We start from the raw sequence: 20,182 nt of genomic DNA on the forward strand, positions 1-20,182 counted from the left end.
ACCAACGTACAGGTATTGCGTCGAATGGGAAAACAAAAAGAAATCTCTTTTACAATGAAGAAACGAAATCTTAAATATTTCGGTCATATCATGAGGCATGATAAATATCGTATACTCCAACTGATAACGCAAGGTAAAATAGAGAGCAAACGCGGACCCTGAAGAAAGGACACTTATGACTTAAAAACTTACGCCAATGATTTGGACAAAAATCGATCGAGTTATTCAGAAACGCCTCAAATGAAATTAAAATTGCCATGATGATAGCCAACGTCCACAACGGACAAGGCACATGAAGAAGAATAAAAATATTTTTAATACACCTAACCAAGGTAAAGTAATAACCAGCCAATGTATGTATACAATATGCATGCGTACAATGCATGCATACAACTTTCTCTATTTTTTTTTTGTGGAGTATTAAGCATTTATTTTTTTAGCTTAAAGAAGACATGGAAAATTATATGGAATATACACTCAGTAAAGCTGTGGTAGATTTATTTTTTACAAGATGCCAATAAATCATACACCATTGTTACATCTACACTACAGTCGGTAGTTTATACGAATCGGCTTTCTGAAAACCTTCTTCCATTTTATTTGTTTATTTTTGTAAAACCCAAAATATGTCCTTACAAATAGTCTGTCCACTTTAAACTAAACAAATTCACTATAAAACTCCACTTTAACCCTGATAAAACAAGAAGAGAACAAAATAAAATGACCTGAAACGTCAAACAGGTAAACAGTAACACTATGAGAATGGCGCGCGCTTGGGGTATGCAACTAGTGACGTCAGGCCAATAGAGAAGCGTTCTTGAAATTTAAAATAATGCTAGATTTCTAATAAAGATTTTTTATAGAAAGGCTTTTTCAATTTTGTTGAAATTTTGGACAATTATTCCTAGGGTGTTTCTTAATCGTTTTACATGTTTGAAATGACTTTTTAATTTTTTGTGAACATCCCTATTCTACTAGGGTGTGAATAGTGCTCCGAAATTAATAAAAAAAAACGTAATTATTTTTCAAAATACCCTGTATAACGTTACAAATCCTCATATTTTAAGAAAGAAGATATCGAAGAGAATCCAAAAATGTAAGAATATACAGGGTGTCCCATTAAAAAAAACGAAGTTATAAGCCACTTCCGGTATAACCGGAAGTTGCAAAGAGATGAAAATATTTTCATTTAATAGATCATCCTTCAAAACCTCTGTATTCCAATTTGCATGATTCTGTTGCCTTTAGTTCTCGAGATATTTCTAATAGGCCAGTTATCTGCCTCACCCCGTATAGACTCCCCATGTATCTACATTCATCACCCTTTATTCCTGGCGTTTTAGAAGGATAGGGAATAGGTATAAGAGAGAATCTGTTTCCGAATTAAGAAATATCCAAAGATTTTATTTTTTAATATTTATTTATTTGAAATCGCTTGGGTTCGTCGTTACTTTAAATTGTGTTAATGAGGAAAAATTTTATAAAAACTTTTGGGTAAAGGTTCAGAAATACAATAAATTGTGAAGAACATATTTATTTATTTTTGAAAATTGACGCGAGTGCTTTTTTTGTCAATATACAAAAATTAAAAATTTGAATTTTAATACCTGCACATTGATTAAATTCATGCAATATATCTTGTCACACTTAAGAATACATCTATTTTAATTTATCTTAACTTTTTATAGACTCTATGACTAGAACGGACAGGTACAACAACTTTACAGCAAGTGTGTATGAAATTGAGGCTTATCTTGAAGGTTTTGAGTAGATACCTATAAGAGTTAAATTTTTGTTTCGCTCAACATCAGAAAAAACGCATAAACCACTTAAAAATTCAGCCAAGATTGCTACCTGTATAAATATGAGAACAAAACAATAACGATTTGCAGATTGGCAAAAAATATGCCAATAAGTACAAAAAATGAAAGATAATTAGTAAAATTGAAGACCTTGGGACCAGAAGGGGACAAGCCACAATTTCTTCAAAAATGAGTTAGAAAAAGTAGAAATCGCACACTTTAAGACCATATTAATGTCCCAAACAGAAAATTTCAGTAGTTTTCTCATAGATGGCGCCGCTGTAGTTAAGTCCCGTTGTGTCGCCATTACTTTATATTGCAACAGAAGGAGACAAGCCACAGTAGTAATCAACATGGAGGCGGAACATTCCCGTGCATGTAAACGGAAAATAGACTTTTCTGAGTTTGATTCTGAACACAGTGACCAAGATCCGTTTTTAAATAAAAGCGAAGATGACAAATACTATACAGTATCCGGAAGTAGCAGCGATTGGGAAAATATAAACTCAGGGACAGTAAGTTTATTAAATGTGTGGCTTGTCCCCTTATGTTATATTTTTCGAACCTAAAAATATTAGGATTGTTCTAAAGGTTTTTTGTGGCTTATCCCTTTTTAGTAAAATACCTACTTTATTGTAGGAAAATGAATAGGTTTATACCCCACAGACTTCTCGAGTCCTCTTGCCAACTCCAGAAAATAAGGCGCCTTCTAGATGGAGACACAAGGATACCCAACGACATAAAAAATTAAGCGCAAGACTAAAAAAAATCTAGTTTACGAATATGTATATAAATACAAAAGGGAAGAAAATATAACCAAAAAAATTAGGTGCACCTTGCGGTTGCAAAAAACAGTGTAGGCAGAAATTGGTGCTTGCCAACAGATTCTACCAGATATTGAGAATAATGAACCACTGGAAGACATTGAACATTTGGACGACTTTTCAGATACTGAAAATTTTGACGACTGAATTATTTTATTGTTGCATTTTATGTTCATATTTTAGAATATAATTTTTTATACAAAAGGGGATAAGCCTCATATTTTTTCAAAAAATATTAAAAAACTCAAAAACCGTTAAATAAACATTTGTGTTACTTTTATTGTGTATTTAATATCATATTTCCAAACGATTATGGGCCTTACTACCAAGAAAAATTTAAAAATTGGAATTCAGGATTTGAAAATAAGTTTAAAATGATGTTTTCTCCAAAATATTGTTTGGTGGCATGCTCCCTTCTGGTCTCAAGGTCTTCAATTATCATAAACGCAATCATCAATAGAATTAAAGCTCGTTATATGAGCCAACGCTTTCTTTAGAATATCCTCCATTGTTCCCTGTCTTGGACAATTGTTTTCCACCCCTTAACTTAATAAATATTATGACGTTATTCAAGTGTCCAGGTACCTTAGTTTAGATTTCCCTCTGGTTCTTCATCCCACCACTCTCCTTCAGTCAAAAACTTTTATCGCCTTTACATCTTCTTCACAGGAAGGACAGGCGCCACAGATGTCATAGAGCGAGTAGCATGGCTGAAGTGGAATTGGACAGACCATGTAGCCAGAATGAAGGACGGGATGTGGACCAAAAAAATTACAGAGTGGAGACCAAGAGAAGACAGAAGAAGTAGAGGTAGACCACCTACACGATGGACAGACGACGTCAAAAGGATTGCTGGGAATTGGTTGCAGAAAGCCCAAGATCGACAAAACTGGAAGAAATTAGGGGAGGCCTATGTTCAACTTTGGATGCAGAAGGCTGGATGATGATGTCAGCATACCTTCTATACAAATCAAAGTTGTAGCTGAGCCACAAACCTTGCTCTTGTACTTTAATGAATCGGAAGAGCCCAAAGAGGGCGGCAACCATTCCTCTTAGAGTGTAGATGCCGTGATGATGAACTGAAAAGTAACATTGTGATCTAAATTTATGACCCTCAATACTAAATATCCTCTATTTCATACAAAATGCCATTTTATCTCGCCACAATCTTTAAGAAGTACCCTTATTAAAACTTATGACAGATCTTAATTTTTTTCGAATTTTCGGAGAGGTCCACTTGCTCGCACAGGCGTTGCTTGAGCCCAAGTTACTAGAGGACACACCTTCGTCCACGTCGTCCGCTTCAGTCTTTATTTCCATTTTCTGAACGATGAGGCGCAGGAACTGCTGCTGTGTTTCCAATGCCTTGGTGATGTTTTTCAGCTTACGTTTTGTCTTATCCAATTCTGCTACTATGTAGTCTTCGGTGTTATCCATAGCTATGTCTACTCCGGCTAAAAATAGAAAGAAATAAATAAGTTTGTTACACCAAATACCTGTCACAGATTCATAATAATATTATATAGGATGAGTTCTAGGATTGCCAGAAAAACAGAAAAGAGGAAGGCCACCGACCTCCTGGAAACAAGGAATTACAAAAGCCATGTCAGAAAGAAATCTTCAAGAAAGAGACTGGCTAGATCGACAGGCTTGGCCATTGGGTACTGGAAGGCGTAGAACGCTATAGAAGCGGTTATATATACAGGGTGCGCCAAACCTCTGGTCTTCTTTGATTACGGCTAAACTATGAGATATACAAAAAAATGTTTATAACAAAACTAATGTGTATCAAAGAGGTCTATAATTTAAAATTATTTTCAATTATACAGGGTGAGTCAGAACGACGGTATGAACCAAAGTTGTATTTTTTTAAATGGAACACCCTGTATATTAAATCATTTTTGAATATATTATTTAAAAATATGAAAAATTTGTATAAGGTCTTATAGGCCTAAAGTTAATAATTTTCAAAATATTTACATTTTTATTGAGAAAAATGGTAATATTTATAGGGTTGTGGATTATGTTTCCAAGGAAATAAAAATTTAGGTGATAGGTCAAAGTTTTTAAAATATAGTGTTATTTTTAAATAATTTAATATTTTTTACTTTTAGCCATAAAATATACAGTGTGATCACTATTTGCAAATACAAAATTTTTTCATTTTTTTTAAATGGGACACCCTGTATATTAGTTTGGCGTTTGGTAGTAAATATTACAACCTTTCTTTTGGTATAAGGTTGTATGTACCTAGCATGTTTCGTTTTGTAGATATTTTAAAAAAACTATAGATTTTACGTTTTTGCGGATTTTTTATTTAAAAATTTTTTTGCAAAAAAAATAATTATAATCTGGTTTTAGAAACATACACTAAAATATAAAATATATTTATAATAGTACAATTCAATTGAATTTAATAACTTTAAATTATTTTACAAAAAATATTTTACCTTATTAATGAATACATAAATTAGTTACTAAATTAAATAAACAACCAAATTTTAAATCAATCGTAGTAATTCTTCTACCGCAGCAACTTTCCTGTACCAAATTAATTGTTAGTTATATTGTATTTACGAGTAAGATCAGTTAATAACTTTTTAATTTACCTACATCTTGAGAACGTATAAAGTATGCTTTGAAACAAATGAACGTTATGGAAGTATATTAAGAAGTAAATAGTATCTATGTACCTACTCGTGTCACAAAAGCTGGTAATAATTTCTAATGGTTTCGCCCAAAACAAATGTCATATCCAAACATTTTTCGGTTAAAAAATTAAAATTTAAAATATAAAAAATTGTTACAAAATTTCAACTACAAAAGTATTACCAGTTTTTGTGACACCAGTAAATACTATTTATATTAATAAATAATTTGGATGATACATTTAACATTCATTTGTTTCAAAGCATACTTTATAATAATTTTTATATTCTCAAGATGTATGTAAGTAAATTTAAAAGTTTAACTAAATACAATTTAACTAACAATTAATTTGGTACAGGAAAGTTGCTGTAGTAGAAAAATTACTATGGTTGATTTAAAATTTGGTTGTTTATTTAATTTAGTAACTATTTTATGCATTCATTAATATGGTAAAATATTTTTTGTAAAATAATTTAAAGTTATTAAATTCAATTGAGTTGTACTAGCATACGATTTATTTTAATCTTTAATTACGTTTTTATTTTCATATTTTATATTTTAGTGTATGTTTCTAAAACCAAATTATAATTATTTTTTTTGCAAAAAAAAAAATTAAATAAAAAATCCGCAAACACGTAAAATCTATAGTTTTTTTAAAATATCTACAAAACGAAACATGCTAGGTACATACAACCTTATACCAAAAGAAAGGTTGTAATATTTACTACAAAACGCAAAACTAATATACAGGGTGTCCCATTTAAAAAAAATGAGAAAATTTTGTATTTGCAAATAGTGATCACACTGTATATTTTATGGCTAAAAGTAAAAAATATTAAATTATTTAAATATAACACTATATTTTAAAAACTTTGACCTATCACCTAAATTTTTATTTCCTTGGAAACATAATCCACAACCCTATAAAATATTACCATTTTTCTCAATAAAAATGTAAATATTTCGAAAATTATTAACTTTAGGCCTATAAGACCTTATACAAATTTTTCATATTTTTAAATAATATATTCAAAAATGATTTAATATACAGGGTGTTCCATTTAAAAAAATACAACTTTGGTTCATACCGTCGTTCTGACTCTCCCTGTATAATTAAAAATAATTTTAAATTATAGACCTCTTTGATACACATTAGTTTTGTTATAAACATTTTTTTGTATATCTCATAGTTTAGCCGTAATCAAAGAAGACCAGAGGTTTGGCGCACCCTATAGGATGAGTTCTTAGTGTAACCTTGGTCGATAGTTCCTTTCTTTAGATATTCTGTACCATAATAGAATTATCGACCAATGTCGCAATAAAACTGAATAAAAATTGAATATATTGAAAAGGACAAAATCTCAGAAAAATCTGCGCTTCCAACACTCAGCAACTCTAACTCAAGAGGAAGAACTGTAAAGAAATATTTAAGTAATCAAAAACCTATAAGATTATCTTAAGCAAAAGGTAAACAAAGCCTACTATATAGGTACCTACTAATACTGTGCATAACAGAATTCATAAGGAACATCCATAAATTACGACGTAAACAATTTGGATTGTTAATACGGGTCCCGGTGAATTCGTAACTATTTTAATCCTCCATCTTAATTACAGGCCAACTGGCAACTCTGGCGCGCAGATAATTTTTCGATAACCCACTAACTATCGGTGAATTTTTAATTTTCATTTTTTAAGTACCTAATGTTGATAATCTAATACCGGTATTCCAGGTATGTACCTGTATAAATTACCCTATTTGAAGGTGGTGTAAAAGGTATTCATCATTTATGTATTGGCTCTTGGAAGAGTTACTAGAGAAAATCCAAATAAATTTTGTGAAAATGGCTGAAATTCTTGTAACAGATTTCGTAATGAGTGAACGTGGGTGTAAGTTATTGGTGGTAAATAATTTAAAATTTCACTTAAAGAAAATGCTAAAGAGTGGAAAACATTTATGGTACTGTTCTGCATCTGGTTGCAAGGCAACCTGTTATACTGACTGACGGTAAGTTTTTTTAAATATTTTGAGTAGTAACAAACACTTATGTTGGTTATCAACAATTTGATGTCAAAAATGAATATTTTTGCTATTTTTTGTCTACCAGTAAGAACATTTAAAACAAAATTTAAGATAACCGCATTTTAGTGCATGTAATTTAAACAAGGTTTTATAAATCTTTTATAAATCCAGACGAATGGAGAAGCAGTATACTGGTACCTGTTTACAAAAACAAGGGAGATATACAACAATGTACAAACTACGGGGCTATAAACCTGCTTAGCCACACCATGAAAATATGGGAAAGAGTCATTATTGATAGACGGATACGTGAAGAGACCGAAATATCCGAGAATCAATTTGGCTTTATGCAGGGTAGATCAACAACAGATGCAATTTTCATTATAAGGCAGTTGATGGAAAAATACAGGAGTAAAGAAACAAACGCTCATATGGTATTCATTGATCTTGAGAAAGCATATAATAGAGTTCCTCGAGAGATTCTGTGGTGGGCACTCAATAAGAAAGGAGTCCCTGGTGAATATGTAAAGATTGTGAGGGATATGTATGAGGGAGTAACGACTAGTGTTAGGACAGGTGTGGGAGAGACTGATAAATTTCATGTGAAAGTAGGATTGCACCAAGGCTCTGTGCTTAGTCCGTATTTATTCTCATTAGTTTTGGACCAGATAACAGCGAAACTACAGGGTAACATTACATGGTGCTTAATGTATGCTGATGATGTCGTGTTAGTAGGAAATAGTGAAAGAGACTTAGAACAAAAACTGGAACAGTGAAGACAAGCTCTGGAGGAAAAAGGTTTAAAACTTAGTAGGACAAAAACAGAGTATTTGGAATGTTCATTTAAAGATGGAGCTATTACAAATAAAATGGTATCTTTGGATGGTGAAATGATTGTGAAAAGCAATAGTTTTAAGTACCTAGGATCGGTATTACAGAGTAATGGAGAAATAGATGGAGATGCATGCAGTAGAATTAGGGCTGGATGGATGAAGTGGAAAGAAGCGAGTGGTGTGTTGTGTGACAGAAAAATTCCAATGAAGCTGAAGGGAAAATTCTATAAAACAGCCATAAGACGGAACGATGTACGGAACTGAATGTTGGGCAGTGAAAAAGAAAGAGGAACAACGAATGCATGTGGCGGAAATGAGAATGCTTAGATGGATGAGTGGAGTGACAAAGAAGGATAAAATTAGAAATAAGTATATTAGGGGAAGTGTAGGTTTGGCACCAATTGATGCCAAAATGAGAGAGCATAGGTTAAGATGGTTTGGTCATGTTCAACTTCGAGACGTTAATCACCCAATACAAAGAATAACTGAAGTGCAGATTCCTGGAAGGAGTAGGAGAGGAAGACCAAAGAAGACCTGGAGAGAGACGATAAGGCAGGACATGTTGGTAAAGGGGGTTAACATTGATATGACCCAAGATAGAATTGTGTGGAGAAATGCAATTAGGGAAGCCGACCCCGCATAGGGATAAGGCAAAGAGAATGATGATGATGATGATGATTTTATAAATCTTGCTATACTTAATTGTTGCATATAAAACTATAAATTAAGTCAGTTAAACGTTAATAACTTATGTAAAAATAAAACTTATATCTCGATTTTACGTAAAATATCCCAAAGAAATGAGTAAAAATACACGGTTCTTATGACACTCAGTGTAACTACTATAATTATGTAACAATTGTTTTAATTTCTATATGGATAGAATAACAAAATTTATCTAAATCTGACCAATTTTTTTTCAATTGATTTATTTATTGACAATTTAAATGAAAAATAGCCGATTTTAAGAATTTTCGTCTATAAGTTACCACATTCTACCAAAAAAATTAAAAAAGAACCGATTAGTTTATTGAATTAGCTTTAAAATGAGTTGAAGTAAAATAAAATTGGAGCTTTGTTTATCAATAAACATTAATGAAAGGTATACATTTGCGATAGGGCCCCTGTTCAAATTTATTTCTTGCGTTTTAACCTAACTACCTGAGGTATTAGATTTTCGAGTTGGCAGGTTCAGGTAGTAGAAAAGTTACGAATTGACCGGTGTACATTTTAATTTGGAAATGTTTGTCATTAAAAGTTGCGAGTTGGCGCGTGGTCGTTAATACTACCCTTCGATATGTCGACGTGGCAATAATTGCAACTCACAGCAAGAATGATTAAATTATATTTATAGAGACAATAGCAACAAATTGAAATAGAACAATTGACGTTGGATGTACACCCATGCCCTCTTCGCTCTTCGCTACGACGTAGTTTATGGATGTTCCATTAACGCCCAAGTTTTTTTTTATTTAAAAATCTTTACTTTTAGGGTTAATTCGATGAAAATGTTAATAATTTAATCCAAAAAAACAAGTTTTTCGGTTTCCTGTCTTTTTTAAAAAAATTATATGGTGTTACCATATGGCAGGGGTGGCCAAGATCCTTGATAGTCCGAGCCATTTGTCAAAATTTGAAATTTTTCGCGAGCCGCAATTAAACAATTACCTGTGTACCTGTTTTTTACACCAAAAAGTGTAAAAAATGTATTACATTTTTCTCTCACTGTTTGGATTTCACGATTTTTAAAGTGAAATAAAATGGTTCACGTCGTTGTTTCAAATATGCAAATAATTCTACAAGCAGCCTTTACTCATTCAGGATACTTCGATTCTTCATCATCCTTCCATCTTTTTCTGGGCCGGCCTACTGATCTTCTATCGTCTCTCAAAAAACCATGTCTTTAACACTCTGTCCATCTTATCTTAGCTTTTATATGTCTGACGATGTTTTCAGTACCATACACAGTCACCAATTCAGATTTGCGGCGCCTTCTCCACTCTCCTGTCAATTCATCTCTTTGAGGGCCAAATATATGTAATTTTGAAAACTTTGCTTTCAAACACCAGCAGTTTACTTATTTCCTGCTGATGTAGAGTCCATGTTTCACTTCCATAATATGTAACAATTGGGCGAAAAATTGGCTGTACAGTCTTAATTTATATTGTCTTTCTAGCAGATTAGATCTTAATAATGATGATAGGGAGTATAATGCTTTATTCCAAGCAGCCATCCTTGCTGAGACCTTTTTATATGTGGCTATCATCTGTTATTACCGCCTCCAACTATTTAAACTTTTTTACTACTTCGAAGTTGTGGCCATTAATAGTTATATTCTGCCTAACTCTTGGTCTTGGATTTTTGGTTACTAGCATGTATTTCGTCGTCCCTTCATTTATTCGAAGGCCCCGACTACCTGTTTCTTCCTCGAGTTGTGAAAACACCTCTCTCACGTACCTACGTCTCTTGTAGAATGAGCGACTGCACCTATAGCATCAGGAAAGGTCAACAATAGTTTTGATCCTCAATTCGCAAATCCTTGTGTCAGTTGAGATTATATTTTACTTATTACATATTCTAAGTATTCTAAGGACAAATTGAATAGCAACAGTGATAAGGGGTTTCCTTGTCGAAGTCCTGATGTTACACTAAGGGCCGGTTGTTCGAACGCTAATCAACAATGATCATTATCAAATATTTAATTACTGTCACCAAAACTGTCAATGTCAACGTTGTTTGGGTTGCTGAAAACATAATTAATTACAATTATGAGATTTATTATTAATTATGTTAATAATTATTGTTATATTAATTGATTATAGTCTCAGAATTGTAATTAATTATGTTTTAACAATTGACATTGACAGTAATTAATTACAAGGGCGTCGCCAGCCGGTAAGCTAGGGGGGGGCACCATAAAAGAGAAATATCAAAAAAGAAATGTTTTAATAAAAAAAATAGAAAACTAACAAAATATCTATATATAAAATCAATTAAAACATAATCTTCTAGGGTTCTTTGCGAATTCGTTGGTCACTTTGTTGACGAAATCGTTTAAGTTTTTGAAAATATGTTGCCTGTGTACACTCATCATAGCGAGGCCATTGAGTCGAGCTTCAGACATGGTGCTCCTCAACCAGGTTTTGATTCTCCTAAGGCTACTAAATGACCTTTCAACTGTACAAGTCGTACAAGGTAAAGCAACAAGGATTTTCAAAGCCTTCTTAATTTCAGGAAAAAAATCTTCCGTTTCCTTAAGGATTTCCACAACACTCATACTCAGTTTGATAGATTCTGGTTTTTCCTCCCATATTTTTTTCCAAAGCTCTATCTCATTTTTAATATTTGTAAGACCGTAAAAATTTTTGAATTCCTCGCAACCTTCTTCAAGTTCTTCCAAAGAAATGTTTTTCATTTGCGCAGGATGTAGTTTTGTTAAAGTAAATGATGGTCTATTTTCTTCAGAAAACCTTATTTGAAGGGAATTTATAATTGAGTCCAAATAAGGAATTGTTATGGACCTACGCCAAAATTCTGAGGGGCTTTTTGCCGTGTGGTTGCTACGGTGTTGTTGTCTTTCAGCAGTACGGGGTATTGAATTCATATCTTCCGCCAATCCAATTTTTTCCGCAATAGTAGTGGCATCTCTGAAAATTTCTTCTGTAACTTTTTCGGGTTGTTCACGGTGATTTTTGATTAGGTTTAAAATACGACCAATATGCTGGGATGCCTGAACCGCATCCAAAGAGACTGATTGGAGCACGTTTACAGTGGGTTCTAAAAGAGCGGAATATTTGGCTATCAACACAAGGCTAAAAACAAACGAAACTTTGGAAGCTGCAGCATGGAGCTGATATGCACGTTTCCTTGTCGCATTATTGCCATCTCGAGACAGGGTTTCTAGTGCCTCCATTATAGCACAAAAATTCTCTTTAAAAACTCTGATGCTCTTGTATTTCTCGCTCCATCTTGTTTCGCACAACTTGGCAATATTGGCTACTAATTTTCTTCTTAGAACCGATTCACGAAAAAATGTAATTATATCTTTGATGGTCCCAACTGTATTCCGGATGTCAGGCAGAGCGTTCAGGTCATTGATAACCAGGTTGAGCTTATGTGACGAGCAATGAAAAAATAGTGCTTTATTGTATTTTTTACGCAAAATAGCCTGAACGCCACCTTCTTTTCCAGACATCGTAGAACAACCGTCGAATCCCAAACCAACGCATTTATCTGGATCGAGATCCTCTTTTGTCAGAAATTCGTCTATTGCCGTGGCGATCGATTTTGCGTCCAAAGCTGTAAGCTCAGCAAATCCGAGGAATACTTCTTCAATGTTTCTGGTTTCCTCATCAAAATATCTTATGCCAACTGAGAGCTGTTCCTTACCAGATATATCCGCTGTTTCATCTGCTAAGATACTATATGCTTCCGATTTCTTCACATTCTTGATTATAGCCGCCTTAATAACATCTCCACAAATACTGATAATCTGATTCTGGATATCCACCGATCGGTAACTTGCATTCTTTTTTCCACACTCAAGATGGTTTTTTAAAGTCGTGTCTCCTGCGTCAATCCGCATCTTATACAAACCTTCCAGAATTCCATCACCATAGTTTGCCCCTCTTAATGCTAGGTCTTGGGATCCGCAAAAAGCAATGCAGGAAATAATCGATCTTATAATTTTCCGATTTTTTTCAAGACTTTCCTGAGAGTATTTGTTAATTTGCACATCCACCGGCATATTCGCAAGAAATAACCTAGCTGCTTCCAATGCAGTCTTATGAAAGTGAGTATCTGCGTGTTTTCTGCAATATTCATGAATATCTTTGAATTTACAAAACGGCCTTATAATGAATGAACCTAAAACACCTCTAACGGAGCTCAGATTGGGTGGAAATAGTGTACAGAATTTACAAAAAGCTCCTTTTTGTTGGCGGGAGTATGCTAACCATGGTGAGTACATTTGCAACCAGGAATGATTGAATTTTCTTTTTAGATGCTGATGCTGGGCATCTTGGGCAAAGTCGTACTGTTTAGGTGGTATCCAACAGTTTTCAAGTAATTCTTTTTTCCGCTCGGTTGATAAAGTCGCAACTCGACCTACAAATCGACCGACGTCATTTTCATTGCTATCATCTATTGTTGAATCCACATCTACCTCATCATCCAAATCTGTAATAAATACATATATTATTTCTTATTTCTTACTGAGAGAAATAAGAATAGAACGTAGCTGCGTCTTGTGCTTGCTTAAGGTACGTTTTTACTGGAGCGTAATTTACTGGATTATTTGTAAAATAGCTGCTAGCAGAGGAAATAGAGGACGAAGAAATGTTAGAAATGTAAAGTGCTCCAAGATTAGAAAAACATGCAATATTTAAAAGAAAACAAAAAGAAGGATACTTCTTATATCACAATATTGTGATAAACAACCATTTATTAGGAAATTATTAAATGAGACATACTTATAAAAACAAGCTTCACTTCACAAACTGCTAAAAATCTCTCAAATAAAAAACTCTGAAACAACGAAACACGCCAACAAACCACACAAGCAGTACACCGCAATCACCGCTTAGCTTCAGCGACGATCTTTCGGCGATGAACGCTGTAAAAACGTACCTTTAGATACGGACAGATGCACAGACAGACATATAAACCCCCTTTTTTTGCCGAGAGTGAAAATTCATGCGACCGTTAATCCTTTAACTCCGACCAATAAAACCATACCTTTGGAGCAACTTGGCTTAGGCGAAGTCACAGAACTATTGCAAGAACGTGCACTAGCACTGGTGACACTGCTGGTGATTTTATCAAAATTCTGAAGATTAGAATCTGCTGTTGTCGTCCCTTTTTTATGACTAGTTTGTCCATCGCTGTCACTACTGTCACTCTCACTTCTTTCTTCAGGTTTTTTTCTTTTCAAAGTTTCTGCAAAGAAAAAATAAATTGAATTTATACCTTGGGCTCTCACAAACCTACCCATCCCCCTGTTTTTATCTCCCTCCCGACCGAAGGATATTTTTTTGCCTCCTATATATTCAACATACATATACACCGAATACGGCAAATACATATATAATACATATATATACATATATACCATACTTACCAAAAAACTTCCTGATATCCATGTATTTAAGTTAAACTGCAACTGAAAAAATGTAACGTAAGACAAATCCCACAAGGCACAAATACCACGTTTAAATCAATCACACTTCACTTATATCTACGCGAAAGCGGCTGTAACAAAACTAAAACAGGTCCGTTCCCGTTCCGTTCATCCGCTGAAGGTCGAGAAGTGGAGAGGATTTCATTCGCGAACCAGTGTTGCCGCTGCTTTCGGAAGTTCTTCGCTCAAAGTCATAGATAAGTAGTACAGCACGATAGAGTTATCGTTTTAAATATCAGGGTGACCGGAGAGCACGTTAACCTCTAGGGGGGGGGCAGCTGCCCCCCCCTGCCCCTCTCTGGCGACGCCCTTGATTAATTATTTGATAATGATCATTGTTGATTAGCGTTCGAACAACCGGCCCTTAGTCTTTTATATTTGTTGTTAGTAATTTAAGACATTTTGAAACAAAAAAATTAATAGTAATTCAGGTACCTTTATTGAGAGCCACAAATAATCCTTCAAAGAGCCACATGTGGCTCACCCCTGCCATATGGTAACGCTGGGCGCTTAAGGAATTTTTAGGATCGTTGAAACCAAAATTTTTAATTTTTTAAAATATTTATTTGAGAATATTTTCATCGTCTGGTCTGGTATCCTATAAAACAATTAACACACAAACCAACGTTGCATTTTTTACACATTGTTCGTCCAGATGTTGTACATCTGTCTCCAGCACATCGCCTGCTACTGCTTGATGTAACAAATGGTCGAGACGATCAAAACGAAGATCTGGCAAGTTCTGTCTATGTAGACTAGGTTTCCTGTATATAAGGGACGACTTCCATATCTTGCGAGAAGAACTTGGGCCAATTCTCTCCTAAACGATAGCAAGGATATATATTTTTTATATAAATGCCATGAATTATGGACTGCAATATTCAACAACCATGTTACAATTTGCCAGTACCATTTTTTACTCGGTAGGTTGAAACACCTTGACCCATCCAGTCGGTACCCACCATATTTTGTTGTATTCAGCAATATAGTGAGGCCGACTTACTTGAATGTGGCCTTTTTCTTCATGAGAAAATCTTTTAACCGTGCCCAATGCTGAACCATCACAACTCGTAGATGCTATTGGAACAACAGAGTTATCTTTCCATCGCACCAGTAACACTATCGCTTCTGCTTACAAAAATCCACGACTGAAAAAAAATAAGATTATGACTCCGTAAGCGCCCACCGCATCCATATGGTAACGGCGTACTTTGACTATTCCTACCGAATTCGCTTCATTTAATTGTTGATAAAATACAACAATTTATAATAAGTTGGGGTATAATAAACTGAGTTTTTTTAAAAATATGCAAATATAGCTACTTGAAGACTATCAAAAATTGCTTAAGCAAAACGGACGTCCATCTTTTTCTAAAAATTTAAACCACACTGTCATATGATTATCTCTCGACGGTTGAGAAAAAGCTAAACTACGGATCCGTTACGTTTTATAGGTGCCTGAAGTATTCCTAGAAACGATAGTTCTCAAAATATGTGGCTGACTAATTCCATGGGCATACTGCAGAATTTTTAAAAATCATGTGTTTTACGTTACCATATGGTAACGCTGGGCGCTAATGGGTTAAGGTAATAATAATTATTAGCTTTAATATTAGTCTTGCCCTAATATTAAAGGTATTTATGATTTTATACTGACCATCATCAGAAAAAGGATTTCCAAACCATTTTCTTAAAATCACATCCAGAAAACGTCCTTTTGACTTAGCATCATTGGGATATTCAACAATTTCCATCTTGTCAACTTTTTCTAATACAAACTTTGGTAGTTTCCTTTCTAATTCTGTATGTAGTACAACCTAAAAAATATTTATAAATTATATAACATTAAAGTCAAAGTTTTTCAACCTAAAAAAATATTTAAAAATATTTTTAAAAGATATTTAATTAAAAGACTTATTGGACCATTGTTCTGGTGACACCTCCATGGCTTCTAAAAATTGCAAGCTATATGGATGCTGCAGTGAAGACAAGAGGGAATTATAAAAGTTGCAATTCACAACCCCGTCTACAGCTTGGTAAATTCCAACGGAAAATGGACCTAGTTACTCTATAGGAGTAATACTAATAGAAAAATAAAAATGTATACCATTTTTATTCAGTTGCAATGCTAAGACAAAACTGTCTTATTTTTCACTTATTACAGAGAGCGGAAACCAGCACTCTAAATCGACGATTTTCGCCTCTTGTTGGAGGCATCATCAGAGAGGCGTAGGTTTGTTGTTCTCTGCCCTAAGTGACGAACCTCCGGTCCATAACGTCAGTTGCAGTGCGAGAAGTTCCGGCGCATATTGAACCTAAGCGAGTCACAACCTGCGCCGGTGGGACGGGTGACCTGTCTAGTTATTTTTCTAGCGTGCCGCATATTGAACACAAGCTAACCCGACCGTCGGCTGTCGCCGTAACGAATAGAGACGGGCAAAATAAATGCAAACGTGTAACGGTTACTATTGATACCGGTTCTCAATGGTACTGAGTACAAATACTGATTACAAAATACTGATGTATCTGATCCTTGTACTGAATTGAGTAGGCAACTAAAAAACGGTAGTTCCGTACATGTAACTAGTAACGTTTTACAAATATCTTACACGTCCCTAGTAGTCGTAGCGGTATGACTTTCGAAAACATCGAATTTGATCATAAGCGGGGTGCATAAAAAGATATCTTACACTGAGTATTCTATTTCTACATACCTTTATAATAACAAGCATAAGTTAAACACTGCATTGATTGTGATTGCAAAAACGGTTCGCATGTTTTAAATAAGACTTTTGCTGATTATGTTTTTGCTAAAATATTAAATAACACAAAAAATACAATTCAAAACCATCATTTAATTTTTAACGATAAACAAAAGTCTAATAAATATATGATGACAAGTTTAAAATTGATCGACTTTGTCGATAACAGTGTCATTAATAGATATTTTTTACCATGAATCATTTTCCAATGATTGTGTGGATTTAGACATACATACTAAACAATTTTTTGATCTGTATAAAGGAGATTATAATTATGACACAGTATGGTACTCCTTATTTTTCAAATAATATGCTCTTGTAAACGCATAACTTTGATTTATTGGCAAAAGCCACACTAACTACAGAGCCGTGCGGTACATCTTTTCAATATGATGCAAGTCTTCGAAATGCCGCCTCTTAAGTATTACAGAAACTTAACTTTTATTTTTATTAAATGAACCTACACAAAATGAAGGACACCTTTTATTTTAAAAGCAAAACATACTTTATAGACCTGGATCCGGCAAACTGAAAATTTGTTAGTAGCTTAACGGTGTCTATTCGGACAAACTTTGATGTACAGGAACACTGGAACAGGGGAAGGTTTAATAGTGGAACAGTTTAAAAATTTGGAACGTCACATTACGAAAACGTCCCATGTATTTTGTCGGACAGAACAACCAATCGATTTGTTACCCTATCATTAAACTCTCATTCAAAAATCAGACTGCTATTACTAACCAACATGATTCCTGGTATTTGACATGTTCTTCCTGTTTCACTGATTAAAATGCCCAGTTAGTGATAAACACCAGTCTAATTTTTCCATGAGAGTTTAATGAAATGGTAACAAATCAATTGGAAGTTCTGTCCGACACAATATATGGAACGTTTTTGTAGTCTGACGTTCCAAATTTTTAACCTGTTCCACAATTAAAACTTCACCTGTTTCAGTGTTCCCGTACATCAAAGTTTGTCTGACGAGCCACCGTTAAGCTATTAACAAATTTTCAGCTTGCTATTAATCAACTTCTTGTTGGTACGCGGGATCCAGGCCTAGAAATACAATGTCACAAATGATGGCGTAATCCCTTTTCTGTAGGTATAAAAAATTTGTAAATATCATTCATTTCTTAAATCTACACAACATTATCATTAAAAACCGTTAAGCATATCTGTGAATATCGCACAACCCTCAAATAAAATGTGTCAGTGTCATCATATCGGGCTTGTTCATGCTTAAAAATAAAATATGTAGACAAGATATAAATATATGTAATAGGTAAGCAGTTTTTGCAACGACAATCCAATCACAATCAGTGTTGTTTATAATAATAGTAATTCCGAACGAGTTCTATTAGCTTGTCTACGTCCATCTCGAAAACAAAACTGAACAAAACCGCAACTGAGAATTGAGTCACGCGTCCCATGACACCAGAAAACTGTACGCCGATGACAAACGTTCGCAGGTTGTGTTCGCTTAGGATCAATTTGCGCTGGCACTTAACTCTCGGAGGTTCGTCACTTGGGGTAGAGAACAGCAAACCTACGCCTCTCAGATGATGCCTTCAACAATAGGCGAAAATCGTCGACTTAGAGTGCTGGTTTGCGCTCTCTATAATAAGTGAAAAATAAGACAGTTTTGCCTTCGCATTGCAACGGAATAAAAATAGTGTACATTTTTACTTTTATAAAACATCACTCTAATATCTCTCTCTCTTGTTGTTTCCCCATTACCGAGGATCGTGATTTCTTACAATATTCCTAACAATGTTTCTCCATTGGTCTCTATCTTCAGCTGCTCTAAGAGCTTCGCAGAATGAGTTTCCAGCTGAATGCTTTATTTGGTCAGACCATCTAGTTGGTGATCGTCCTCTTGATCTTCTCCCCGGAACGTTTCCAGAAACAATTAATCTCTCCAAACTGTCGTCGCCTCTGCGAACCACGTGACCAAAGAACTGCAGAATTCGTTGCAGACATATTGTGGACAGCCTTTTTTTAATATTGAGTTGGTTTAGAATGGAAACGTTTGTCCAAGGTATGCGCAGCATTCTTCTCCAGCCCCACATCTCAAAAGCATAAATTTTTTGGCGCTCGCATGCGCGAAGAGTCCAAGTCTCTGCTCCGTATAGAAATATTGAGAATACAAGGGCATTCACCAGTCTCATCTTGATATTTTGAGAGCTTTCCAAACTTTAGTTAGGCGACTCATCGCATTTTTTGCCATCCCAATACGTCTTCGAACTTCTGCTTCACGGTTACCATCGTTAGTTATACTAGACCCGAGATAGACAAAGGTGTTTACTATCTGGTATTCCTGTAACATGTTAGTCAGTTGAATAGTGTCGAATCTGTCGACCACCGTTATTTTTGTCTAAGCTTTATTGATTTTCAGACCAACTTTATTGCTTTCGTACTCAACTTTTCGCAGAAGATCAAACATTTCTTGCTCATTTGCTGCTATAAGTGTAGTGTCATCAGCAAATCTTAAATTGGAGATTTTCCTACTAGCTACTGTTACTTCACCGGCCCATCCTTCTAAAACCATCCTCATGACATGTTAACTATAAATGTTAAATAAGTCAGGTGACAACACGCATCCTTGTCTAACACCTCACTCGGTCTTGAATTGGTTTGAGAACTTCTGATCTAGTCGTACTGTCGCTATATTAGACTGGTACAGATTTTTAATAAGTGTCACCAGGTGCATTGGTGCGCCCATTTCTATTAAAATTGACCAAAGATTTATCCAGCTTACACAATCAAATGCCTTTTGGTAGTCAACGAAGCATATAATCATAGGTACTTGAAACTCTCTAGACTTTTCAATGAGTTGTCTCAGGTTCAGGATTTGTTGCCTTGTACCTTTACCCTTTACAAACCCCGCTTGTTCCTGAGGTATTTGCTAATGTAGATAGGTTTTTAATCTGTTTTTGATGATATGCAACAATATTTTACTAGCATGTGTTATTAGAGACAGTGTGCGGTAGTTTTCACATCTGGTAGTAGTTCCTTTTTTGTGTAGTGGGATATAAATTGAGGTACACCAATCAGATGGCCATTTACCTGAATTCCAAACAGCGACACAGATAGAATGGATGATATGTAATC

General features: G+C 34.5%; 1 protein-coding gene across 4 annotated transcripts in view; it reads right to left on the minus strand.

Annotated features, from left to right (window-relative positions):
* Positions 1-1,518: 1,518 nt before the first annotated feature.
* The window catches only part of LOC126891999 (transient receptor potential cation channel subfamily A member 1), a 313,637-nt gene continuing 294,973 nt past the window's right edge, over positions 1,519-20,182 (minus strand). For all 4 annotated transcript variants that reach the window (XM_050661383.1, XM_050661382.1, XM_050661384.1 and 1 more), the window contains 2 exons: positions 15,967-16,126; positions 1,519-4,080 (listed from right to left, as the gene is read on the minus strand). In XM_050661383.1, coding sequence (XP_050517340.1) covers positions 3,797-4,080; positions 15,967-16,126 — 444 coding nt within the window. In that variant the 3' untranslated portion in view covers positions 1,519-3,796. The remainder of the gene's footprint in view (positions 4,081-15,966; positions 16,127-20,182) is intronic.

The sequence above is a fragment of the Diabrotica virgifera genome, chromosome 9, assembly GCF_917563875.1.
Source record: "Diabrotica virgifera virgifera chromosome 9, PGI_DIABVI_V3a".
In the NCBI taxonomy this organism is placed as follows: domain Eukaryota; kingdom Metazoa; phylum Arthropoda; class Insecta; order Coleoptera; family Chrysomelidae; genus Diabrotica; species Diabrotica virgifera.